At 38.7% G+C, this 27,679-nt stretch overlaps 1 protein-coding gene across 1 annotated transcript in view; it reads right to left on the reverse strand.

Moving 5' to 3' along the window:
- LOC122741893 (cytochrome P450 2C23-like) overlaps positions 1 to 16,692 on the reverse strand; it is a 30,959-nt gene extending 14,267 nt beyond the window's left edge. Inside the window, exons 1-4 of the mRNA XM_043985762.1 lie at positions 16,471 to 16,692; positions 2,950 to 3,112; positions 2,490 to 2,639; positions 1,965 to 2,125 (exon numbers count right to left, since the gene is read on the reverse strand). Coding sequence (XP_043841697.1) covers positions 1,965 to 2,125; positions 2,490 to 2,639; positions 2,950 to 3,112; positions 16,471 to 16,650 — 654 coding nt within the window. The 5' untranslated portion in view covers positions 16,651 to 16,692. The remainder of the gene's footprint in view (positions 1 to 1,964; positions 2,126 to 2,489; positions 2,640 to 2,949; positions 3,113 to 16,470) is intronic.
- Positions 16,693 to 27,679: the final 10,987 nt, after the last annotated feature.

Genomic DNA, 27,679 nt, shown 5'->3' on the forward strand with positions numbered 1-27,679 from the left:
GAGGAGTCCTGAAGGACACTGAAGAAATAGGGAACAGGGGAACAAAGTCACATAGTCAAAGAATCACAAGGTTCGACTGTGGGACAGAGAATGGTCCAACTTAAATCAGTCCTAAAGTACACAGAGGGGAGTAGTATGTGAATCAGCTGGAGAGTCAAGGTGGTGGCACACTTGGAGGGTCTGGAATGCCAGACAAAAAGGATACTGTTTTCTACTTCTTGGGAAAGCCCAGTTTGTTTATCTCTGCAACCCCAAACCAAGGTATTTCCAGGCTTTGGGTGAAATGAATGGCTTTCAGATAAAAAGGGAGGGTATGGTGAATGGAGAACAGGATAGTTTCTGGCTTCTATAAAGTTGAAGATGGAAACTGAGGCTATCATTCCATAAAATTATCACCACTCTCTGCTTGCCAAGATGAAAGAGGCTTGGACTGACCTGGTGCTGAAATGAACACCAGCAAAAGGACTTAGAGATGCTAAAGATGAGTACTTCTTGCTAAGATAAGTTCATGCCTCTTTTGTGAAGATGAGGTCATCTGTTCTTCAGCAAAGAATGATTAAGTGGAAAGACCATTGGATTTGAAGACAGAAGAGCATGCATGCCTTTTGACAGACAGGGTGACTTCAGGTAAATCATGCCACTTCTCAGTTCCTGTTTCCTCCTCTCTGCAGTAATAATAATAACAATAACAATAGCTAGCATTTATAGAACCCTGTATAAGTGCCCAAAGTGCTTCACATATATTATCTCATTTGAGTCTCACAACAACTTTTTTATGGACAAGGAAACTGAGAATGAGAGAGGTAAAGTGGTTTTTCCAAGGGCCATACAACTTTTAAATATTTGGGATATCTCAAATTCATTTTTCCTAACTCCAAGTATAGCCCTTTATTCATTAAATTTCTTTATTTCCCTAAAGCCTGTGATCTTGTAGTTCCCCCAATCCAAAGAGCAGTCAAAGGAATTGACCTCCTGAGCACTTAGGAGCAGTGAGCTATTCTTCACAAATCCCAAGAGTTTCATGAGTCCTTTCAAATCCAAACCTAAATTTTCAAATATTTCAAAATAATTTGTCTAGTGATATGCTACCTACTGAGGAGATCAGAAGGCAGAATGTTATGTCCTTGTTCAAAAGAAGCTGATATTTGAGTTAAGGGGAAATTTACTTACCTTAGAATAGCAACATAAAAAAGAGACACCAAGGCATCCAATTAATTCAGTTCAATTCATATTAAGTTAATGAAATGCATTAAGCATTTATTCAGTGCTCACTGTGAACCAAGTCCTGTGCTTGACTATGGTTATATGAACAACAATAAAGCAATCCTTATCCTCAAAAAGCTTTTGTTCTACTGGAGAAGGATTTAGTTAGAGTATGTATCCCAAACTATAAGTGGAACAGAACATGGGGAAAGGAAAAGAAAGTTTGTTTTTGTTTGGGTGAGGATCCTCAGTTCTGGCTTCACTGAATGAGGGCTTTGATCCTGTGAAAAAGACCTATGTCCATTCATTGTAGAGGCTAGGGCATAGTACCATGAGTGTCAGTGTAAGATATTGGCCTAAATAACTTGCCCACTTGGCTTTGGACAGTTGTCTTCCCTATTCCCTCCAGATTGGCCTGGTCAGGCTCTTTGTTGATAATTATTTTTCTTGGCCACATCTATGAACATTATCTGAGATATCCCAGTCCCCAGTTAGATGTTTTGCCCTATAACTTAAATTTTCATATGACCTAAAACTTCTTCAGAGGCTGATTTGGAAGAGAATACTTACATAGGATCTTATTTGAGAGGCAAAGATATTGCATGATGTTGTTTACCTTGAGTGCATGGTGTCTGATTGCAAGCATATTTGTGCTCATGGCTATTGGACACCTTGCTAAGAGATGAGAGCCTATGGCATACTTATCATGTTGCTGAAACTCAGCAAACAACCACAGAATAACAAGATAGCTCTGGACTTACCTGGGTCCATGGTTTGTTAAAGAGATGAAAATTTTCCGTTAACAAGTTCATCAGATATAGAAATTTCTCATCATTGTACTTGAATCGATCACGGAAGAGGATAGAGCAGATCACATTGCATGGAGCACAGCCAAGGATGAAGGTGGGATCAGTGGGCTTACCTAATGTGAAGAAAATACACAAAATGATCAAAAAGAAGCTTTAACAGAAATGTTTCTAATGTTTCAGGTGGTATCTGGTAATCTCTTCTGCTCATACTTGGATATGGTGTTTAATTCTTTTGAGGCTACTGAATGTTGTTTACCTGGACAATTTCTTTTACTGGTTATAGGGAATCTAGATAACCTTATAATACCTGAGTGTGAGAAGAGAGAAGGGAGTTCTCTGACCCAGTATAATGATTACCTGGTCAGTGGACCAAGGCAGAGACTTTTAGAATGATTCCCAAAGTAAGTAGCATTTAGGACTGGGGATGGGTGGGAAGTTGAACCCCACATGCCCAGGAGAAAAGAACTGAAAACCAACCCATTGTTTTCTTGAGCTCCTCTACCAGGCATTGGGCTTCTTCTTGAACTCTCTCTTCAATGCTTCTCTTTCCCATCCCAAAGTTCCTTAGGGTCATGAGGGAAAATCTGCGGATTTGTTTCCACCTCTCTCCACGACTGAAAACAACTCCTAGACAAAGGAGAATAATGGGAATAATTGGTCATTAGAACACTGGAGGTAAGAGAAGGGAATAATGTGCATGGTGGCTATAGGGTTTCTGGCTTAATTCATCAATTTTAATTTTATTCAATTCAATCCAAAAAGCAATGTAGCATGGTAGGCTACAGGTACATATCACATAAAGGTCTTGACCAAGGTGCTGAGAATAGAACAATAAGAATGTAACCAGTCACTGTTCCATAGGGGTGTGGTACATTGGAGTGGATATACTCTGCCATACATTTTGCTTTTCTGTGACTCTGGAATAAACTAACATTACCTTTTCCTTTCATTATATCTTCAAATATTGGTATGTTTCCTCTCTCCATAAAAACATCTCCTTGATCAATTAGAGCTTCCTTGATAATGTTATATCCATGTAGCACCACAACACGTTGGCTTCCAACATAAAGAGTATAGATGGAGCCATATTTTTTAGCCAGCTGTGAAAAGAACACCAAGAAGTAGAAAAAGGGTCAATGCAAAATTTGAGAAAGTTGGAATTTACTCCTATAACTACCCCATAAAATGCCATATGCATGTGTACATATGTGTACCTACTCATGCATGGGGCCATATGTTGTTAATGACCAACACTCTCATCATGGGAAATTTCAACATACATCAATGAAATTTCTGGCATAGCTTGGCTTATGGATAAGAGGGGATAGAGAGAGGGAGCAGAAAACTGTTTTTTAAAATATTTTATGTTATTTTACATTTGATAATAATGGCTGAGAAATGGCTTAGAAATATTGGACCAATGCATTTCAATGGAGTGAGAAGTCTCAGAAATGTGTCCTTTATATAATGCTCTCCTAGGTATATCAAGAACTGCCATTCCATGGATGATGTGGGAGCAAGGACATATTGGAATCTAGAATTTGGGTAAGGAGCAATCAAAAGGCTTGCGTTAAAACAGAGATAGGAGGAATCCAGATATCATTGAGTGTGAAGGCACTAGGGTCAGAGAAATGCATCCTAAATTTTTATATCTTGTGACCACAGGGCCTCCAGATAGGCTAGGACCTCAATTTGTCTCTAGGACCTCAGGATAAAGAAGCCAACTGAACAAATGGGGGAAGAACTGTGTGTTACAACTGGCTAATATATTTTATGTAAGTTTTCTTTCAAGTCTAGAGTATCTACACCTGAGAGGAAGGGAGTAGTAGGGTTGCTGAAGAAATGATTCCAAAGTTCTTGATACCCTCTCTAGCCCCAGGGGAAAACTTTAGGGAAGGCCAGAGTGAATAAAGTGTATTTATCATAGGTCTGAAGAGATGGGCCCCAAGTCCCACAAATAGCAAAATACAGGCCTTCTGACATGAGACTCAGATCTCTATTTGCTATACCACACAGCCTTCCTCAGTATTTAATACCGATCAGATAAAAAAATTGTCAACACATATTGCTTCCACTTCTTTTATCCATTTTACTACAAAACCCTCTGGGTATAAAATTGGAAGCCAATTAAGAACTGGAGGATTTGAACATCTGGCAGCTTCATGATGAAAGACTTTCATCTAAGCTCCTGAGAAGTATTTCCTTGGAGAAAGGATAGGTAAGAAGTTAAAACCCTGGTCTTTCCTAAGCCTTGGTTGTAATTTTCTTCCCTCACCCCTTCCCTTGTCCAGAAGAGAACCTCTTGAACTTCTAAGGGTACAAAATGTATTGGTACTTCCCATAAGCATCCTAGCAGCATTATTGGAATAACTGATGGCAGTGTCTACCTTATTACTGAAGGACATGACAATAAAAAGGCAGCTTCAAGGGTCTAAAATGAGCCCAGCAGAAAAACTACATAACAGCTGACAGAAAATCTTAAAGATTCCCTGAGATGGCCTTTCAAGAATGTGAATTTCGCCTTTGTTATATGTGCACTCGAGTCTTGAGCTCATTTCTCCCTGGACTATATAGGAACTAGTAGGAAAATATGCCACAGGCTTCTGGGGTGGTTTTTTGTTTGTTTTAACAATTCTTATACTACCCTTCCCCAAAAGCAAATAAAGTCTGGCTAGCTTGATATTAACCAATAATGATGGGAGAAACACACCAACAGAAGCTCATTAACTGTGGTGAATGGTGATGAAGATGGAAATTGCCCCTTCAGGGCTACAGCTAGAATGTGTGGGAATAAGAGTTAGTCAAGCTCTGGAGACCCAGTCTGCTAGGACAAATCGGGGTGGGAGGTGGGGTGAAAGAGTAAGTCCAGGCTATTTGAGATAAATATGCAAAGAACAGACATGGAATAATATATAAAACTGTGAATTTCTGTTATGTGCAATTGAGTGGTTTTTAAGGGTATTTTCAACTTAATGTGATAGTAACAAAACTGCTGTATTTGCCAATGTCTTTTTTGACCTCTTCTCTTCATTGGCCTTAACAGATTCTCTTTTCTTATCTTTTTTACAATTGGGGGATGTTTGACTTTGTCTGAATTTGAGACACCTTGCCTGTTTCCCAGAATCTCTCAGACAGCATTGACATTGACATTGCAAACATGAAAATCTGGATCTTCCCTGGATGGGAAGTGAAGTGGAGCATTGTGTCTGTCCCAAGAGCATTACACCAATATCTGTGACTCTTTGTCATTTTGATTTTTCCTTATAAGACATGAACATTGCAATAACACCCTTACTTAACCCAAAGAGGAATTTTCTGACCAATCTTACTCATTTGAGCTCAGTGGATGCCTCCAACTTACAAGCCAGTACCTACTTCCATGAAAGGAAAGCCCTTCAGGAGGGAAAGAAATGGGTAAGACTCAGGGTTCAAATAGACACATATTTTTTGGACATGGATAATGTGAGAATTTTTTTGCTTGGTTAAATATTTGCTACAGGTATTTGATTTTCTATGGAAGATGTGAGTTTGAGGCAGAAGGGAAAAGAGATAGATTTCTTTACTTTGGAAAAAATAATGTGACTATAAATAATTAAGTAATTCTTATTATTACCTTACTTCTCTTAAACATCAACTCTATATTAGCCATTCCCCCATCCCCTCATTTCCAGGGCATGGGTGTGTGGTAAAAAGTATGCCAGTTTTTGCAGGAACACCCTTTCGGGGAGGAGACCGACGGCCGTGCATGGGCTACGCACGCCAGTCCAGCTGCTAAGCACTCCACTTCTGGGGTGCAAGCTTAAAAGGCAAGGAGAGAATGGAATTGAAGTCTCTTTTCAGCTCTCCTTGTCCGCTGGCTGCACTGCACACACAGAGGCTGATGGAGGTTGGACTCAGCCCGGCTCACCGTAGCAGCACGTGCTTGATGCGGCTCTCCCCCCCAAAGGTGGCCTTGGGCTTTTGGTGAGTTTTATATGGAATATAGACTAAAGTTAGACTTAAGACTATTTGTTGTGTATTTCTACTTTCTTATCCCTCTAAACAACATCACCTTGTAATTTCCAAACAATAAAAGCTCTAACTAGAGACCAGAGGCTTCTTCCATTTACTAGTCTGGGAGATAAAGAAGGAAAAAGTTTAAAAGGAAGGTTAATGCTCTAGTATCCAATTTTAAATCTCACAGTTTGGTGACCCCGAAAGGGACCTTAAGGACCCTCCCACCCTCCCTAGTTTGGCCATAAGCCAGCTAATTTGGTGGATTTTCCAAATACACCCCCCCCCCCGCCACGGACTTTCCCTTTGCCTAATCTCACTTAAAGCCTTGTTTTAAAGGATTGAATTTCACGTTTTCCCTTTGTTTTTTTGGGGTTTTTTGCATTGGAGCATGTTGGGGTATGATACTGTCCAAACTTAGACATCTAGTTTACTTGGTATTCCTTCATTGTGTTATAGGTTTTTCTCCTCACTCACATAGCAAAATCTTTTTGGTATAATGGTATGAGTGTAACTGTCTCCACTGAAAATGTGTTTAATATTAGTAGGAATTTTATGCCTGCAGTTGAAATAAATTGTAATACCATACTCATGATAGTTCACATGACTATAACTCTCATTATGGGTATTATCATGGTTGTAAAGTGGAAAGAGATTACAGGTAGACCATGTGGTGAGAGAGACGCTAAGATGGCTCCCTCTGCTGAAGGTAAACCAGCTTCACCATGTGGCAAGGGAGACGCTAAGATAGCTCCCCCTACTGGAGGTAACCCAGCCTCAGAAACAGATATTGGCCAGTCTTTAGAATCAGATCAGCAGAAACTACTTCCCTTGCAGGAAGCTATAGAACATAATAAAAAGGGAGTGCCAATTCAGGTTAGAAAATATAACCCCTTTACACCAATTGACTTGAGCTCATGGAAAGCAATCTTCCCTAGTTTTGAGAAACATCCAAACATTATAGTTTCACAGTTAAGGACTATATTTAATATATATCAACCCACTTGGGCTGATGTTACTTGCCTTATGGAAACTTTACTGTCCCCAACTGAGATTACAGATATTATCTCAGCAGGAAATGCCCTTGTTGTGAAGGGTAAGGCCAATATGGAATGGCCTCTAAAGGATCCAGAGTGGAATTATAATAACGGCAGGGAATTCCAAAGATTAAAAGACACTAAGGAAACACTTCTGAAGGGAATGGAATTATGCTCTAAAAAACCTGTAAACTGGACGAAATTTATGAGCACATTTCAGGAGGCTAATGAAAGACCAAGTAGATTTTATGATAGGCTTTGGGAGACCGCCAGGCAATATACCAGATTGGATCCAATTGATTTAAAAGATTCTTATATTATTCTCAACATGTTTATTTGTAATTCACCGCCAGAAGTACACAAATATTTTCTGACTCAATGTCCAGATTGGAGGAACTTCACAGCTGATAGAATTAAGGACCTTGCGAATTATGTCTTTGACTCACGTGAGGAAGGTCCAGATTGCCCTAAACAGAGCAGTCTGGCACCAGCAATTCCTAGTCAGCCATGTGAATACTGGAACAAGGGCACTAAGGTGTGTTGTTCCTGTCAGCCATGTGAACACCGGAACAAAGACACTAAGGTGTGTTGTTACTGTTGTAAGGAGGGGCATGAATTGAGGGAATATAGGATTTGGAGAAGAAATTCTAATTCTAATTACAGGCAAAATCAAAATAGAAATAGACCCTATCAGAGAAATACAGAAAGGCAGTACCAGAATAATGGTAACCAAGGTCCCTCTCAGAGGAGGGCACAGGAATGACGGGGTCTTGGGGAGGAATGGAACATAGATAATGAAAGCCATATATTCCCAGATCCAGATTTTTTGAATGCCCTTGTACCAGTCCATTCACCTCCCCAGAGTAAAGAACCACATGTCACCCTAAAAGTGGGGGAGACTTATTATGATTGTCTGCCATACACGAGCCTCTAAATCAGTACTAGTAAGCAAACCAGACCCTGGGTGTAGACCTGTAGGATTTTTGAATGTAGTAGGAGTCTCAGGAAAAACTCAGAGAGTGGCAAAATTGAATCCTCGCATGGTATCTATGGGGCCCTTAACAGTGGAACATTCATTCTTACTCATGCCTGATGCCCCTGTAAATTTATTAGGTCGTGATCTCCTTTGCAAGCTTAGAGCAACCATATCTTGTGCTCCAGATGGGGCTGTCTCCCTACAATTGCCAGAGGATACTGTTCATTTATTACCAATTTTACTTACAGAAGCTCAAGGAACAGTAGGGGAGGTATCCAAAATCCCCTCTGACATTCCTGAGTCTTTATGGGCCTCATCCCCTAATTAGGTGGGGCTCCTTAAGTCTGCCATGCCTGTTACCTTTAAAGTTAAGGGAGGACCACCCCCCTCCATTCCACAGTATCCATTGTCTAGGGAAGGAATAGAAGGGATCACCCCTATAATTGAGGCTTTGAAAAGCCAGGGTATTATTATTCCATGTCATCACTCTCCATGCAATACTCCCATTTTGCCAGTTAAAAAACCCAAGCCTGGGCCAGATGGTAAACCTGTTTATCGTTTTGTGCAAGATCTTAGAGTGATTAATAATTATGTTATTCCTAGACATTCTATAGTCCCACATTTTCTACCATAAAGAACATTATGACAGCATTAGAAAGATCAATGACAATTCAGAAACCCCTGCCACTTTGGTATGCAGAGAATTGGGGAACCAGTTAAAACAATGTGGCATACCCCAAATTCTAGCAGCTTAAATACCTTAAAATTTAACAAGCATTTCCTTCTACAGGCAAAGCACTGAAGCACATGGCCTAGTTTTCTGGCCCACCTCAATTTTCCCCCACCTTTTCCCTACCCTATACCTATTTTTTTTAAATCCTTTTTGTTTTTGTTTTGACTTTTGAAAGGCACTGAAAAGACCTGGAATTCACCACATCTTTAAGTTCTTTAAGAGCACAAAAGGGTGCTTAGCGAATCTTTTGCTTTTTATTTTTGGTTTTGCTTTGTTTTTTGACTTTTGTTTCTTTTGCTTTTCTTTAAAACTCAATTTTGTAAACTAAGTGACTTTTCAAAGACATTTTAAGTATATGCTGTGGGAGAGGCCATTGAGCCTCAGAAGCTACCAGAATTTTTTTTAACTCTTTCTTTTTGAGTGAATCAAGAATTCTAATGAGTTTTATTTTTTTTCTCTTTTCTCTTTTATGGTATTCTGTTTTAAAAAGAGGGTTATTGAACCTTTTGCTTGATACCTCACTGAAAACATTGAATATTGAATCTTGCTAATTGAAGTCTTATTTCTTTTTGGTAAATTGATCACCACTTTAAGTATCTGCTACTGTTATACTAGAGAATTCATGTATAAGATGATGTGCTTTACTTGCTAAAAGAAGATTATGTAATAATGTCTAATATAATCAGCTATTTACATTCATTTATTATTTATATGTCATTATACTCTGGGTATGGTTTGGAATTATTGTATATATCACTAATATATTCTCAGTTATGCAGCATAGCACGCATTTTTACCATCATACTGTCTTGGTGAAATTGATATGAGATTTCGTAAGTATGGAAACTTATCATTTCAGAGATTAACTTCTGTGAACTTTGATGCAGGCCCTGGAGAGAATATATGTGCAACAAAAGGAGAGACAGGTATACGTAAGTCCATAGTTTGCTTATGATGGTGACTATGTAGAGCACAATTACTAGGCACAGTCTAGTTTCATCCTCTCTCCCTCCTAATATAACCTAACTTAACTGAACTTATTTTTCTTTTGGTCTCACTCAGTCGAACTCACCTGTGGCCTAGCACAATCACTGACTGTCTCGGAACTATAAGATATGGTATGATAACTTTCCATAACATTTTCAGGTGTCATGAACACATACTAAATTTGGCTTTGATCCAGACACATGGTGGTAAAAAGTGTTACTGATTGCATAACTACCTCAACCCTCTATTAGAAGTCTAAGGATATAAAGGAGGGAATGTAATGGAATTTATTAATTTGATCATTGACAATGCTATGCTAAGGTTTAGTAAAAATGCAGCAATTCAAACAGCTAAAGAAGAGAATCCAACTTTCCAGACCAGAGTCCAGAATCCAGTTTTCCAGACCAGAATCCAGTTTCCTCCTGATGACGTCTTACCACTTCAAGAAGACAAGAGAACTCAGAGACTTTATATGAACTGTTTTGTTTTGTTAGTTTTTACTATCTCCTTTCTGTTATAATATACACCGTCTGTAACATGTACTCTCTGCAGAGGTCCTCCCTTTGCAAGACCAATGTCAAAGCGTCAGTTCATGAGGACAAAAAATCGCCTCTCTTCCTTTTCTATATTGTTGTTAACATATTATTAGTTAGCATAGATTATTATATTCTGTTATTTTTTACTGTTCCATCAAGGAAACATTTTGTTTCTTGAGGAATCAAAGGGGGGAATGTGGTAAAAAGTACGCCAGTTTTTGAAGGACCACCCTTTCGGGGAGGAGACCGACGGCCGTGCATGGGCTACGGACGCCAGTCCAGCTGCTAAGCACTCCACTTCTGGGGTGCAAGCTTAAAAGGCAAGGAGAGAATGGAAGTGAGATCTCTTTTCGGCTCTCCTTGTCCGCTGGCTGCACTGCACACACAGAGGCTGATGGAGGTTGGACTCAGCCCGGCTCGCTGTAGCAGCATGTGCTTGACGCGGCTCTCCCCCGCAAAGGTGGCCTTGGGCTTTTGGTGAGTTTTATACGGAACATAGACTAAATTCAGACTTAAGACTATTTGTTTTGTATTTCTACTTTCCTATCCCTCTAATCAACATCACCTTGTAATTTCCAAACAATAAAAGCTCTAACTAGAGACCAGAGGCTTCTTCCATTTACTAGTCTGGGAGATAAAGAAGGGAAAAGTTAAAAAGGGAGGTTAATGCTCTAGTATCCAATTTTAAATCTCACAGGTGATTCTCCTTGGCAGAGAAAACTGAAGTCAAAAAAGAAATGACCAGCTCTGACCCTTCACTGTTGTTACTATTGTCCCATGCACCCCAAGCAAGTATCTTTTCCCACAGTCAATCATGTTTTCCCCCAAAATGAAAGTTAAAAAAAACCCCTCTTTGTTGTTCTCATCATCACTACCAAGCTTCAGATCATTCTGAGCTTAGCACTCAATGGATGGTCATCCCTTCGTTTTCTCCAGATGGTAGATTGACTTCTTCACTGGGGCTGGGAGTGTCACAACTGACCTGCTGTGTCACCAGTTTGCTGAGCTAGGACTGAGGCTCCTTAGCTACTCATCTGTGCTGTGACTTAAAGCCTTTTGCTGGTTTGTCCAGACACCCTCTGTACTGATTAGTGCTCCCCTTTTACCCAGATGAAATGGACCTTTCCTGAAGATCTTCTAGGTTACCTTAAGTTGGAAGAGTATTTCAGGTTTTGCAGCTCCAGAATATGTTGAGGGGCTGAATTGAATGTTGTTTCTGAGGAAAATTTGAGAGAGCTCAGGAAGATTCCTGGTTTTACTCTACCATCTAGGCTCCACCTCCAGAACTCCCACAGATTCATTCTTGACTTTTCATTTTGACATATACAATTAGCTATGGCCAATTCTGGTACATTCTATCTCCCACATCTATTCCATCTTGCCTCCTCACTGACTCAATTAAGACCCTCATAGCCACCTTGCTTCAACAATGGTAATAGACTTGTGAGACAGGTACCCAAATTAGTTAACACAGTAAGTCACCCTGAGAGAAGGAGAAAATGGAATGTGACAGACAAGTCAAACCACCACCAAATTCCCCTTGAAATTGATGGTGATACTCCAGAACTATCACTCAAGAGCCTTTGTAATTGACCCTTTCATGTCAATGACTCTGCCTGGAGACCATTGGCTCTGCTTTCAGCCCAATAAAGAGCAATCAATTGGGGAGAAGGGACCCACCTTCCTCACAGGCAGGCAGGTAAGCCCAAAATTCCTAGCAGTGAGAGCTCAGCCCTCCAGACCACTGTTCCTACTTCTATCCCACCCTCCCCTAAGATCAGCCTTTGAAGCAACCCAGGAAAATCGAACCATCAAAGTCTCAGGCTCTGTCCAGTGGTTTAGTATTAGAAAAGATTCTATTTTTTAATCAGGGGAAAGAACATTAAATGTGCTGCAGTACTACCCATTTTGTTAATTTGCCCTAAGGAGCACAAGGTCTTTCCAGCTGACATGCAACTGAAATATCTTATCCTGTGTCATCTTCAAAATACTGTGCACATAGTAAGTGCACAATAAATAATATTTTGTTTAATAAAGTATTTTACTTTTTCCTGTTACATGTAAAGATAGTTCTCAAATTTTGTTTATACAAGCTTTCCAATTTCACATTTTTCTCCCTCCCTCCCCTAGACAGCAGGTAATCTGATATAGGTGTGTATATATATATATATATATATAAAATAACATTAAACATATTTCTGCATTAGTCATGTTATAAGAGAAAAATCAAAGCAATGACAAGAAACCTCAAAACAGAAAAACAACAGCACCAAAAACAAAAGAAATAGTATGGTTCATTCAGCATCTATACTCCACAGTACTTTTTTTCCCCTGGATTTGGAGATCCTCTTCTATCATGAGTTCCCTGGAACTCTTCTGTATCATTGCACTGTTGAGAAGAATACAGTCCATCACAGTAAATCAACACACAATGTTGATGATACTGTGTACAATGTTCTTCTGGTTCTGCTCTTCTCTCATCATCAGCCCACACAAGACCCTCCAGGTTTCTCTAAACTCCTCCTGCTCATCGTTTCTTACAGCACAATAGTATTCCATTACATTCATATACCACAACTTGTCCAGCCATTCCCTAATTGATGGGCATCCCCTCAACTTCCAATTCCTTGCCACCACATAAAGAGCAGCTATAAATATTTTTCTACATGTGGGTCCCTTTCCCCTTTCCCCTTTCCATAATTTCGTTGGGGAAAAGACCCAAAAGTGGTATTGCTGGGTCAAAGGGTATGCACAGCTTTATCGCCCTTTGGGCATAATTCCAAATTACTCTCCAGAATGGTTGGATCAGTTCACAGCTCCACCAACAATGCACTAGTGTTCCAACTTTCCCACAGTCTCTCCAACATTCATCATTTTCCTTTTTTGTAATTTTAGCCAATCTGATAGGTGTCAGGTGGTACCTCAGTTTTTTAAATTTGCATCTCTCTAATCATTAGAGATTTAGAGCACTTTTTCATATGGAAATAGATAGCGTTGGTTTCTTCATCAGAAAACTGCCTGTTCATATCCTTTGACCATTTCTCAATTGGGGAATGACTTGGATTCTTCTAAATTTGATTTAGTTCCCTATATATTTTAGAAATGAAGGACTGGCCACAAAAATGTTTCCCAGCTTTCTGCCTCCCTTCTAATTTTGGATGCATTGCTTCTGTTTGTACAAAAATTTTTAAATTTAATGTAATCAAAAGCATCCATTTTGCATTTTATGATATTCTCTATCTCTTGTTTGGTCATAAACTGTTTTCTTTTCCAAAGATCTGAAAGGTAGACTATTCCTTTCTCTCCTAATTTACCTATGGTATCACCTCTTATGTCTAAATCATGTATCCATTTTGACCTTATTTTAGTATAAGGTGTAAGATGTTGGTCTATGCCTAATATCTGCCATACTATCTTCCAGTTTTCCCAGCAGTTTTTGTCAAATACTGAGTTCCTATCCCAGAAGCTGGAGTCCTTGGGTTTATCAAACACTACATTACTAGTGTCATTTACTACTGTGTCTCCTGTGCCTAGCCTATTCCATTGATCTTCCACTCTATTTCTTAGCCAGTACCAGATAGTTTTGATGACTGCCACTTTATAGTAAAGCTCCAGGTTTGGTACAGCTAACCCACCTTCCTGTGAATTTTTTTTCATTATTTCCCTGCATATTCGTGATTTTTTATTTTTTCAGATGAATTTTGTTATTATTTTTTCTAGCTCTATAAAATAATTTTTAGGTAGTCTGATTGGTATGGCGCTGAATAAGTAAATTAATTTAGGCAGTATTGTCATTTTTATTATATTAGCTCTGTCTATCCATGAGCACTTGATATCTTTCCAATTATTTAGATCTGATTTGATTTGTGTGAAGAGTGTTTGGTAGTTGTGTTCATAGAATTCCTGGGTTTGTCTTGGCAAGTAGACTCCCAAGTATTTTATATTATCCACCGTTACTTTAAATGGAATTTCTCTTTATATCTCAGGCTGCTGGACTTTGTTGGTCATGTATAGAAACACTGATGATTTATGTGGATTTATTTTATATCCTGCAACTTTGCTAAAGTTGTTAATTGTTTCAAGTAATTTTTGAGTTGATTCTCTAAGTATACCATCATATCATCTGCAAAGAGTGATAGTTTTGTTTCCTCCTTGCCTATTCTAATTCCTTTAATTCCTTTCTCTTCTCTGATTGCTAAAGCTAACATTTCTAGAACAATATTAAATAATAGGGGTGATAATGGACATCCCTGTTTCACCCCTGATCTTATTGGGAAGGCTTCTAATTTATCTCCATTGCATATAATACTTGCTGATGGTTTTAGGTAGATACTGTTTACTATTTTAAGGAAAGTTCCACCTATTCCTAAGCTCTCTAGTGTTTTATTAGGAATGGGTGCTGTATTTTGTCGAAAGCTTTCTCTGCATCTATTGAGATAATCATATGGTTTTGGTTAGTTTTCTTATTGATGTGGTTGATTATGTTAATAGTTTTCCTAATGTTGAACCAGCCCTGCATTCCTGGTATAAATCCCACCTGGTCATAGTGTATTATCCTGGTGATCACTTGCTGTAATCTCCTTGCTAATATCTCATTTAATATTTTAGCATCAATATTCATTAGGGAAATTGGTCTATAATTTTCTTTCTCTGTTTTTGCTTTGCCTGGTTTTGGTATCACCACCATATTTGTGTCATAAAACGAATTTGGTAGAACTCCTTCTTCACCTATTTTTCCAAATAATTTGTATAATATTGGAATTAATTGTTCATTTAAATGTTTGGTAAAATTCACCTGTAAACCCATCTGGCCCTGGGGATTTTTTTTTGTTAGGGAGTTCATTAATGGCTTGTTCAATTTCTTTTTCTAATATGGGTTTATTTAAGGATTTTATTTCCTCTTCAGTTAACCTGGGCAGTTTGTATTTTTGTAAATATTCATCCATTTCATTTAGATTGTGATATTTATTGGCATACAGTTGGGAAAAATAATTCCTAATTATTGATTTAATTTCCACTTCATTGGTGGTACCATCATCCTTTTCATTTTTGATACTGGTAATTTGGTTTTCTTCTTTCTTTTTTTTAAGCAAATTAACCAATATTTTATCCATTTTATTGTTTTTTCATAAAACCAGCTCTTAGTTTTATTGATTAATTCTATAGTTTTTTTTTTGCTTTCAATCTTATTCATTTCTCCTTTAATTTTCAGGATGTCTAGTTTAGTATCTAATTGGGGATTTCTAATTTGTTCTTTTTCTAGCATAATAAATAATATTTTTACCCCTTCTTTAAGTGACCTCCAAGTTCAATCCCCAGCTCATAGGATTTCCCCTTTGTAATGAATAATCCCCAGGACTAACAACTTAATATTCTTATGGCACACCTCTGTCCATGTCATTCCTCTACTCAAAAGTCTGCAAGGGTTCCCTACTGCCTCCCTAACTTTGTACTTAAAGGTCTCTATAGCTGGCTCCAACTTAATTTTCCAGATTTATTTTTATTACCCCTCATACATTTTTGCCAAGCTATCCTGAGATCTATATTATCTCCCAATTCTTTGCCTTTGCCCAGAATTTCTCCCATGCCTCACAGTCATTCCCACTTAAGCTCTTTCAATCAGAAGCTGTTACATCCTGCAAGGTCCAGCTTAGGTGTTCTCTCCTACTTGAAACTTTTTTTCTGGTCCCCCAATTACTAGTGCTTTCTGTGTTCTCTAATCACCTTGTATTTACTTATCTAGGAATTTGTTGTATCCCTCTAGTAGAAGGTAAGCTCCTGGAGGACAGGAACTATTTCCTCCCAAAGAAAGATTGTTTCCTTCACTACATATTTCTCTCATGTGTCTGATACAGTGCCTGGCACAAAGTAGATACTAAAGGAGTTCTCAGTGACTGAATGGTTTGTTTTTAGCTTTGTATTTCCAGAGCATAGTATGCCACATTACACTAATTAAATTCTTTGTATTTGTTCTGTTGTTGAATTTCTTCTGCTGCTATCAAAGTTTTGACAAAATAATCAGTGCATCCCTGAAATCATTGCAAATAATCACTCACAGAGCCCTGGAATCACACCATCCATGACCTAGGATTAGTAGTCACAACACATCCTGATTCAATTATTCATGTGAGGACTTTATGTCTGCCTGCCACAACACAAACAGGTAGGATCCAAGTCCCAGATCCAGCCCCTTTACCTGTGAGAATGTTGCAGTCATGTTCTTGAAATCCAATTGCAAGATGTTGCCAATGAAGGGAAGAGGAGTGGGACCTGGTGGGAGCTTGCCCCTATTTAATCCTTGGTCCCATAGGAACAAGAAGATCAGGAAAAGGACACAAGCCAGGAGGGCTGTAGTGGTGAGTCCCCAAGGATCCATTGCTCTAAGAGATGGTGCTACAGCTTGCGGAGGCACAAGCTTAGTTGCCAGACTTTTATAGTCATTTGTAGAAAATAAGGGGTGGGAATTCCCAGCCAATCAACAGATAGTCCTTGTAGGTAAACAGGATTAGTTTTCCATTAACTTGGATTAGTGTAGCAACCAATAGGTTATTAATGAAATAGCAACAGATTTATCATTTTGAAATCTGTCCCTGACCTTAACCTGGCACTGAATTACACAGAGAGAGTAGGGGTAGGGCAGTATCTTGTTGGGGGTCTCAGACTTTCAACAATCAAATTTCTGTTGGCCTCTGGTTATATGTTGAGCTAAGAAGAGAGCAAATATCCAAATTCCCCATGAGAGGTGGTAGTGATAGATTGCAGATTACCAGATCCTACGGGCTTGACCTCATCTTAAAGAGGTCAGGTGAAGGGGCAGCTAGGTGGCGCAGTGGATAAAGCACCAGCCCTGGATTCAAGAGGACCTGAGTTCAAATCCGGCCTCAGACACTTGACATTTACTAGCTGTGTGACCCTGGGCAAGTCACTTAACCCTCACTGCCCTGAAAAAAAAAAGAGGTCAGATGCTACTTTCTTATCTCTCAAGCTGCACTGGGCTTAATTGACTTCTTAGCCATGCTTGTTCTTTGTCCACTTAGAAGAACATGCTTCTTAAGAGAGAAGATGGCAGCAAAATAAATAGTAACATGCCATACCATTTTTCTGTCCTGTTTGAATAGTGGCCCACAGGCCCTAGGAGTTCTCCCCACTATCTAAAGCTTTCTTATCCTTCTTCCTTAGAGCTTTGGTGTCCCCAACATTTTTATATCCCTGGATGTCGTCTGAGTTTTAGTACTCCTGACTTTAATCTCTCAGGTTGGTGCCTTTTCTGGTAACAGTCTTTGATGATACCTTCCAACTAACCTTGGTATATGCCCTCATTTACTAATGACTGCCTCCCTGACACCTCAAACAGAGCATGGACCTGTGTCTCTCACAGACCTCCATGGATCACCTGCTTCATTCTAGCTTGGAGAATAGCCACGGATCTCAGGTTGAGGCTGTGGCCATAGGTACATTTATTCTTTCTAGTCCTCTTCCTTGGATTGATATATAACAAATTTATCTGTTCATATTGACCTCTGTTTTTTTTTTGCTTGGAGCAATGAGGATTAAGTGACTTTCCCAGGGTCATGCAGCTAGTAAGTGTCAAGTATCTGAGGTCAGATTTGAACTCAGGGCCTCCTGAATCCAGGGCTGGTGCTTTATCCACTGTGCCACCTAGCTTCCCCCCAGAATGTATGTCTTGCCCCATGTTTGACTCACCCACAGATCTTTAAAGTTCAAAAGGTAACCTAATATGCTATCAATGGTCAGCACATAGAGAGCACTTCAAGAGGGAGTGTACACAGGGGGCAGCTAGGTGGCACAGTGGATAAAGCACCAGCCATGGATTCATGAGGACCTGAGTTCAAATCCATCTTCAGATACTTGATACTTACTAGCTACATAACCCTGGGCAAGTCACTTAACCTTCAGTGCCTCACCCAAAAAAAAAATTTTTTTAAAAAGGACTGTACACACTCAGATAGGATCTCAGTTAGTCACCATTCACTCATCTCTCTCTCTCTTCCCTACACAGAAAGGCCATCACCTACAAATTTGTTGAAAGGTCCTATTCTACTAAAGCCTATGGCTCTGTTGGAGCAAAGAAGATTTTGAGGGTTTCAGAAAGAAAACAAAAAGATAAAGAAAAAAGATTCTTGCCCAAGGGTGTGGTAGAGCCAGTTCAGTCCATCTCAAGAGAGCTGGTTGATAAAGTCTAAATATGACCATTTATACCTTGGACATCTGACAAATGCCACAAATCAGAGCTTGATTTATTGTCTCATTTTTTTTTTTTGGCAGGGCAATGGGGGTTAAGTGACTTGCCCAGGGTCACACAGCCAGCAAGTGTCAAGTGTCTGAGGTCGGATCTGAACTCAGGTTCTCCTGAATCCAGGGCTGGTGCTTTATCCACTGCGCCACCTAGCTGCCCCTATTGTCTTCTTTCTAAACTTTAAAATGATGGATAGAATGTTAGCAGTGCACGTTCAACTTGAAAGTGTGATAGGTGGACATGTTTTTTCTGAAAAGTCAGCTGCTACACATTGACAAGCCTGCTCCTATATCCTGCCCCTGTAGAGGATTTTTAGGAGGACTCACACAGGAGCTGCCTAGTCTGACAAGGTTTGAATGGCTTAAATTTCCATTATTAGAGACTTCCTCCATTAATACAATCAAAGAACCCTTGAAATATGTAATAATAATAATAATAATAATATTTATATTTATATGACACTTTTATATCCCAGCCACTGAACTTTATTTGCATTATCCCATGGAATCCTCACAGCCAGAGTAAGTAGGTGCTATTATCATCCCCATTTTGCACTTGTGCAAACTGAGCCAAGTAGTAGTTAAGTGACTTGAGAATAATAGCAGGAAAAGCAGCCTGACTCGACCCTCATTATAATTTTCACCTTAATAAAGTCCCTTCCTATCCCTAGACCTCAGTTTTTTCCCCCCTGATTACTGAGAGTGTTGGGCTAGAAGACCTAGTTCTCAAACAGTGAACCCTTGTGATCCTATGATTTCCCCACACTTCCCCTACCAATTACTCCCCACTTGGTTTATAGATTAGGAAATTTGAGCACAGAGATTTTAAAGGTTTCATTCTAGGCCATATGCTCAATGAATGGCAGGCAGAGCTGTGCCCTTGCCTGAACTATAGACTCACTCAAACCGTGATGACCTTTTTTTCTTTGTTTATAGGAGTCATGGACCCTGGTGACTGTCCACGGACTCTTTTGAACTTGGCATGAACTTCTAAGCAGGTTAAAATTTCTTTAATACTTTTCTGCATGCCTAATCCCCCACTACTATTATTTAATTCCTTCTTATTGGTTCCACAAACATGAAAGATACATAGTACAGGGACAAGAAAGAGTGACATCCTTTTGAACCAACTTTCTGATCCTTATTATCAATGAGACACGTCCTCACAAACACTTTTTGGTGAGGAGCCAGAAGGATTCCATTTCGGTGGTGAGGTCTTCCAGATGCTCCCATTTGGGGATAAAATGACATTGGGGGGCATCCAAGCTTACAGAGCATTCTGGACAAGATGGAATTCTACTTCATTCCAATTTGTTCTATGCAGAGTTTCAGTTTGGAGGTATTAATGAGAAAACCTACATCCTTATCAGACCTTTATGTAGCTTTTAAACTCATACACAACCATGATTATAGCACTTTATAGTGTAAAATGTAATTTGTTTGTATCATCTCCTTTGACCATTGCAAGTATCCTGTGAGGTTAGCAGGGCACATAGTGAGGTAACTTGGTATACTGGGAAAGTACCTGGACTTGGAGTCAGAAGATCTGGTTTCAAATTCAAGCTCTTCTGATGATTCCTTATGTATCTGTAGTCAAGTCATTGTCCCTAACTGGCATTTCAGTTCCCCATATGTCAAATGAAGTCTTTGGACTCAATGATTCTCTGTTTTCCACCCAGCTCTATATCTATGACCCTATGACTCTTTTTAGTGCTTTATGGTTTACCAAACTCTTTACGGACTTCATTTCCTTTCATTCTCACGAAAGATCTGTGAGGTCAGTAGTACAAGGATTACTCACTTCATTTTTCTAATGCAAACCAAGCCTTTTAGTTCAGTGTAAAGCTTCTTCTACCACAAACCCTCCTATGATTTTGTTAATCTTGTGCTATGTCATTCTTAAAAATTAGATTTTGATTCCATCAGGGCATGAGCTCTTATTGATAGACATGTTCCATTAATGTACATTGGCACTTTTTCTGAAACATTCTGCTAGAGAATTTTTGGGGGACACTAAGTGACATATGCAAGGTTACACGGCCAGTATGTAAAACCAAGTCTTCCTGACTCTAAGGCTAACACTTTCCCTACTCTACTATGCAAGAATCAGATGTGGGATTGGAAGAATCAAAGGGGAGGTACAGAGTGTACAGCTTTGGTTAACAGAATTCCCTGCCAATCATGGACAATGCATCAGCTCCTAATCACTGAGTAGTCTACAGCAGTTCCCTGACAACAGATAATGGGATGTGGCTATTATTTATCTGTAAGAGGAAAGAATGGACTGGTTTCAAGATGTTTTTATTTGCACTGCACCCCACAAGTCAAAGATGCTATGTAAACATGGTATTTCCCATTTCCTGTGTCCTTGATCATGGCAGTCAGTCAGTAACTATTTATTAAGTGCCTACTATGTGCCAGGTAGTGTACTAAGTGCTAGAGAGAGAGAAATGCAAAACATAGTTCCTGTTCTCAAGAAATTCACACTCTAATGGCCCAGTTCTACCATATGTCCTTGCCATGATAATACTCTTTCTTCTTTGCCATGCATTCTCCTCTCTGGATCTTCTTTTGAATTCTAGTTTCTCTCAGGAGCTCTGATTCCCTTTTATCTTTGAAAAGATGTTATACATGGAATCCCAATTCTCTCTCAAATCTGTTCCAGATTACACCCTTTGTAAAGTTCCTCCAAACCACTGTAACAGAATGTTTTCCCCAGATTAGAATGTTCTTCAGTGAGACCCCTCCTATCAATAAATTAAGATTTCTCCTTTTACCCTTTTTCAATCCCTCCCTTCACCACCTTGCTCATTCTCCCACAGCCCCTCTTTTTCCTGGAAGACTATATGAATTACATCCCTTCATTGTGTACCATTGACTTGATTACGGTATATCACATTCCCCTCTATATTTTTACCCCTCTATCTTTTATCTTCTCTCTGTCTGTTTATGTATGCACCTATTCTGTCGATTAGCCTCACCATGCAAACATTTATTTATCTGTAGGGGAAGTGTGTATAAGAATTAGCCCATGGAATTTCAGGCCTATTCTTCCACCATGACCTCTATTTCTTTAAAATCTGCTTCTATCCTTTTCCCTTGTTTGGCAAGAAATATCTGAATGATCCTCCTACTATTTCCTTTTTTAAAAAACCCAACAGGTTTCTTTCCCTTTCTATTTTTCCCTCCTCTTAGTAGTTTCTGCAGGTAATCAACTTCATTTCTTGTGCTTTCCTTGGTTGCTTTATTTAATTTGCCTTTCTTGTCTTTCTCTTGTTCATGGTATTTGTAAATTGAATAATCTGTACACATTTGGGGTTTTAATTTTTTTGTCAGAGTACCCAAAGCAACTTTCTTTTATTGAATGTCCATTATTTTTCATTACTGGTTAATCTCAAGTTAACAGGGTATGACATTTTGGGATCTGTTGCTTCTCAGAACATATTCTGTTCTTTTCTATAGTTTTTGGTGAGTAAAGTATGTTTTGTATTATTTCAAATTCCTTTCCTTTATACTTGAAGTTCTAGGCACTTGCAGAGTTTATTGTGGTTTTTTAATTACAATTATAAAATTTAACCATCATATTTCTTAAGAAGTTTACAGCTTATAGTGTATTTTTCTTCTTCAGATAATCTGTTGATTCATTTAATTGGAGTTTTGTTTTATGTAATCAGAAGTTGTAGTCATTTTCCTATTTTCTATCTTGCATTATATTGTTCAAGTTTTTTGAGTTGTCCTGTTGTTCTCAGAGGTAAATATGAGTGAACAATCAGATAGGACTATCCATGGATGGAATGATTATTTACTAAAAAGGGAAAGTGACAAAAATGCCCCTTCTATGACACCTAAAGTCATTGGGTGTCATAGAAGGAGTTACATAAGATGAATGGTGACTAGGGGCTGCTTTATTATGTTTCAATGAACTTAACATAAGTAAGAAAAGGGAAAGAAAAAGGAATACATTAGGAAAGAAAGGGAAAAGAATGGTGAAGTTACTACAGGAACAAGAAAGCATGAAGGATGAAAGGAAACAAGCATCCTCTATGTTCCAGATACTATATGTTACAAATACTTGTACTAAGTACTTTAGTTTTTATCTCATTTGATCTCTACATTCATAGATGTAGATGAACACTTGCATATAACTGAGGAGGATAGCAGAGTAGATTAGAAAACAGAGTACAATAATATGGTGTTTACAAGAAACCCACCTGCAATACAAGGGATTCATGCAGTTAAAATAAGAAAGTAGAACAAAATCTATCATGCCTTAACTGAAATTAAAAAGTAGGGATAGCAATCATTTTTTTTAGTGAAGCAATTGGGGTTAAGTGACTTGCCCAGGGTCACACAGCTAGTAAGTGTTAAGTGTCTGAGGCCGGATTTGAATTCAGGTACTCCTGACTCCAGGGCTGGTGCTCTATCCACTGTGCCACCTAGCTGCCCCTGGGATAGCAATCATGATCTTAGAAATGGCAAGAGCAAAAATAAAATTAAGATATACAGGGAAACTAAATTTTGTTGAAAAACAACATATATATTAAAATAATATCAATAACATATTTCTATGAAATGGAATATTTTATAGAGGCTTAAAAAACAAGCTAAATATGTTTCAGATAAAAATGCACAGTAAAACTATAATAATTAGGTCCTCAATATATCTTATAAACCAGAATTGACAGAATGGTAAAAGAGACTCAAAAATCTATTAAAGAAAAGGTTTTTTTTAAAAGCAGACTTTTCCAAATGGAAAAAAGATGTACAAGAATTCACTGAAGAGAATGCCTTAAAAAGCAGAATTTTCCAAATGGGAGAAAATGTACAAAACTCACTGAAGAAATGAATTCCTTAAAAAGTAGAATTGGCCAAGTGGAAAATAGAGAGAAAAGCTCACTGAGAAAAATAATTCCTTAAAAATCATAATTAGACAAATGGTAGCTAATGATTCCATGAAACATCAAGAAGCAATTACAGAATAGAAGAAAATGTGCACTATCTCATGAGAAAAAACAGATGGAGGAAAGATAATTTAAGAATTATTGTACCAAAAAAAAGAATTACTGAACTACATGAAAGTTATGATTTTAAAAGTTCATAGACATCATCTTTCAAGAAACTATCAAGAAAAACTGCCCTGATATTCCGGAATCTGGGGGTCAAATAGGAATCAGAAACATCCACTGATCTTCTTAAAGAGATCCTCAAATGAAAACTCTCAGGAATATTGTAACCAAACTCCAGAGCTCCCAGGTCAAGGAGAAAATATTGCAAGCATCCCAAAAGAAATAATTTAAATATCACGGAGCCATAGTCAAAATAACACAAGATTTAACAGCTTCTACATTAAAGGATCAGAGAGCTTGGAATATTATATTCCTGAGGACAAAGGAGCTAAGATTACAACCACAATTCACCTACCCAACAAAACTGAGTATAATCATTTGGGGAGGGGAGGGTATGGATATGCAATAAAATAGAGGCCTTTCAAGCCTGATGAAAAGACCAGAGCTGAATAGAGCATTTGACTTTCAAATATAAGGCTCAAGAGAGGCATAAAAAGAAAAATAGGAAAGAGAAGTCACAGGGGATTCAATAAAGTTAAACTGTTTACATGCCTGCGTGGGGCATGACACTCCTAAGAGCTTAATAATTATTATGGCAGTTAGAAGGAGTATACATAGAGGGCATGGGTATAAGTTGAGTATGATGGGATGATATAAAAAAGAAAATTAAAGAATGAGAAAGAGGAATAAACTGGGAAAAGGGGGAGGAGATGTAAAATGGGGTAAATAATCTTACATAAAATAAGCATAAAAGATCCTTTAAGTGAAGGGAAAGATCTGGGAGTGAGGGAGAGTGCTTGAACCTTAATCTCATTGGAATTGGCTCAAAGAAGGAATAACACACACTCAATTTGGTACAAATCTATCTTACCATATAGGGAAGTTGTAGGGGAAGGGGATGAGAGAAGGGAGTGGACTGGAGAGGTGGTAGTCAAAAGTAAAACATTTTTGAGGATGGATGGAGTAACAGGAGAAAAAGAGAGACTAAGACAGACAGAGAGGGACAGAGACAGAGAGAGGATAAACAGGGGGGAAATAGGATTATAAGTGTGAAAAATTTTTATAGCAAGTTTCTCTGGTAAAGGCCTCATTTCTCAAATATATAGAGAAAGGAGTCAAATTTATAAAAATAAAAATCTCTCCTTAATTAATAAATGGTTAAAGGATATTTACAGGTAATTATCAGATGAAGTAATCAAAGCTATTTATACTCACATGAAAAATGCTCTGGGGGCGGCTAGGTGGCGCAGTGGATAAAGCACTGGCCCTGGATTCAGGAGTACCTGAGTTCAAATCCGGCCTCAGACACTTAACACTTACTAGCTGTGTGACCCTGGGCAAGTCACTTAACCCCCATTGCCCCGAAAAACAAAAACAAATGCTCTAAATCACTATTGATAAGAGAAATACAAATTAAAATGCCTCTGAGGCACCACCTCACAACTATCAGATTGACTAATATGATAGAAAAGGTGTACATATAGATCCTTTTCCTTTTTGTTTTCTATCTCCTTGGAAGACATAATGTTTAATTTTCTTATTTGTTTTTCAGTTTGAGTTTTCTTTTCACAAAATGACTAAAATGAAAATAAGTATTGCATGATCACACATTTATCACCTACGTTGCATTCTTTGAATTCTCACCTGGGGGTATAGGAGGATAGAGAAAGGGAGAAAACATTTGGAACTCAGTTTTTTTTTTTTTAGTGAGGCAATTGGGGTTAAGTGACTTGCCCAGGGTCACACAGCTAGTAAGTGTTAAGTGTCTGAGGCCGGATTTGAACTCATGTACTCCTGACTCCAGGGCTGGTGCTCTATCCACTGCACTACCTAGCTGCCCCGAAACTCAATTTTTAAAAAAATGAATGTTAAAAATTGTTTTTATATGTAATTGGGGAAAATAAAACATTAAATTTTAAAAACTGAGTGGATGAAAGAGGGTAGGAAGCAATCATTTTTGAAGGAAAGAGGATAGAAGCAGAATAGTTTTGAAGGTAATATATACAATTTATTATAAGCATTTTTAAATTTAGGGGTAGGGGGGGCGGCTAGGTGGCAGAGTGGATAAAGCACCAGTCCTGGATTCAGGAGTACCTGAGTTCAAATCCGGCCTCAGACACTTGACACTTACTAGCTGTGTGACCCTGGGCAAGTCACTTAACCCTCATTGCCCCACCAAAAAAAAATTTAGGGGTAGAACAGGATAATTGATAGTTCCATATAGCATCTTCATTTGCATTCTCCTGCAAGTGTCGACATGCTCTTTTTGATGTGTAAATTTAGAATAAATTTTAAGATTAAAAAAAAAAAAAGCAACAGAGCTCTAACTCAGGTCCTGGCTTTCACAGTACTTACATTTGCCTATATTCAATTCTTTTCAATTCAGTCCAACATGTTTCTAGAAACTGGGGAGATGCTTTGAAACAATCTAGGACTTTTGGAACATGTTGTATATCAAACTATCTGAAGCAGGTCAGTTCTTTTAGCTTCCTGATGAATGAAAGCCACGTCTCATTATTTGTTGTCAGAGAATTGCCAGGATATGCAGTGGCGAGGAGCTGATAAATTCTCTGTGATTGGCAGGCTTACCACCAGGCTAATCAAAGGTACTATCTCTTTTTTTCTCTTTGTATACTTCCAATTCCACATTTTATTCTTATGTGGCATAGTGGATAAAATGTTGGCTCTGAAATTAGGAAGAACTGGGTTCACTTCCTTTCTGTATGACCTTGGCAAAGGCCAGTTAGCATAGAAAACTCTCTATGACAGTGTGTTGTAGAGAAATTAGCAATCTGCATTTGTAGAGAAAAACTTGCAATGCAGGATCTGTATGTGGAGTTGGAAGATGTGGGTTCAAATCCCACTATGGAACTTCCTAGTCATGTATACTTGAGTAAGTCACTCAGCCACTCAGGGTCCAGGTGTCAGCATTTCTAAAATGAGTTTAGGTTAGTGATACTTGCACTACTTAGCTCAGAATTTTTGTGGAAATTGAAGGGAGTAATGTCTGTAAAATGTTTGGTAAATCTTGAAGTGCTAAAGAAAGTCATCAGATCATAATTAGAGCTGGATAGGAACTTGGAAGTCATTGAGTTCAAGGATTTCATTTGACATAAGAGGAACAGGAACCCTAGTTAGGTCAAATGACTTGACCAAGGTCACGTGGAGAGTCATCAGCAGAGCTTGGATTTCAACCCAGATCCTCTGACTTCAAGTCCAGGTCCCTTCCCAATATCAGAAACAAGCTCACAGTTTGTAGTGGTTACCTCACAAAATACTTGGGAGATGGTGCACACAAACTGCCTTAGACACTATAAAGCCTTGTGTGTGGTTGGGAGTTTTAGTGGAATGCTGCTGGCCTTGGTCACTGTTAGCACACTAGTCATTTCTGCAGGTTTGAAGTGAATGTATGGTTGGTTCCCCATGTGTCCAAGACATCTGTTCTGGTTTTTCCACTTCAGGTTTCAAATCTGGGCTAAAGGCTAGAATGGGATCCCAACTCTGCTCCTGGGATCAGAGCCACACAGCTATGTTTCCAGAACTTGTTTTTGGCTTCAACGTACAGATAAGGTCCATGCTCATAATCACTTGCTCCACCCAGGATCTTTGACCTGGCACTGGGTACAGGATGACAGAGCTGTAAGATGGCATGTGTTCTTGCACTCTGTGCAAGTTCAGGCATCCCTTGGAATCTCTTTCTCTCCTGGTACTTCCTTCCCTGGTGCCATATCTTGGTCCTCTTTCCATTCCTGAGTTCTGGGAAACATATCACAAGCCTAGCACAAAGGCATAATATGATAATGGAAGAGAACTTCCATTTTCTAGACATCTGCAGGAGAATACTCTACCTAAAGAAAACCAGCTTGATTTGTCCTAGTGATAATTTAATCTTTCCAGAGGTGTGAGTGATAATACTTACAAACCCTGAGACTCAAAGTCCATAAAGTATCAGGAGATGGAAACTGTCTTTTCAGAACCCACAGAGACCAGTTAGAAAGTCATTCCAAAAACCATCTCAAACACAGACAAGAAACTGCTAATTATATGTTCAGTCATAAAGAAGACTTTAGGTCTTTTATAGAA

Source organism: Dromiciops gliroides, chromosome 2 (genome assembly GCF_019393635.1).
Source record: "Dromiciops gliroides isolate mDroGli1 chromosome 2, mDroGli1.pri, whole genome shotgun sequence".
NCBI classification, from domain to species: Eukaryota; Metazoa; Chordata; class Mammalia; order Microbiotheria; family Microbiotheriidae; genus Dromiciops; species Dromiciops gliroides.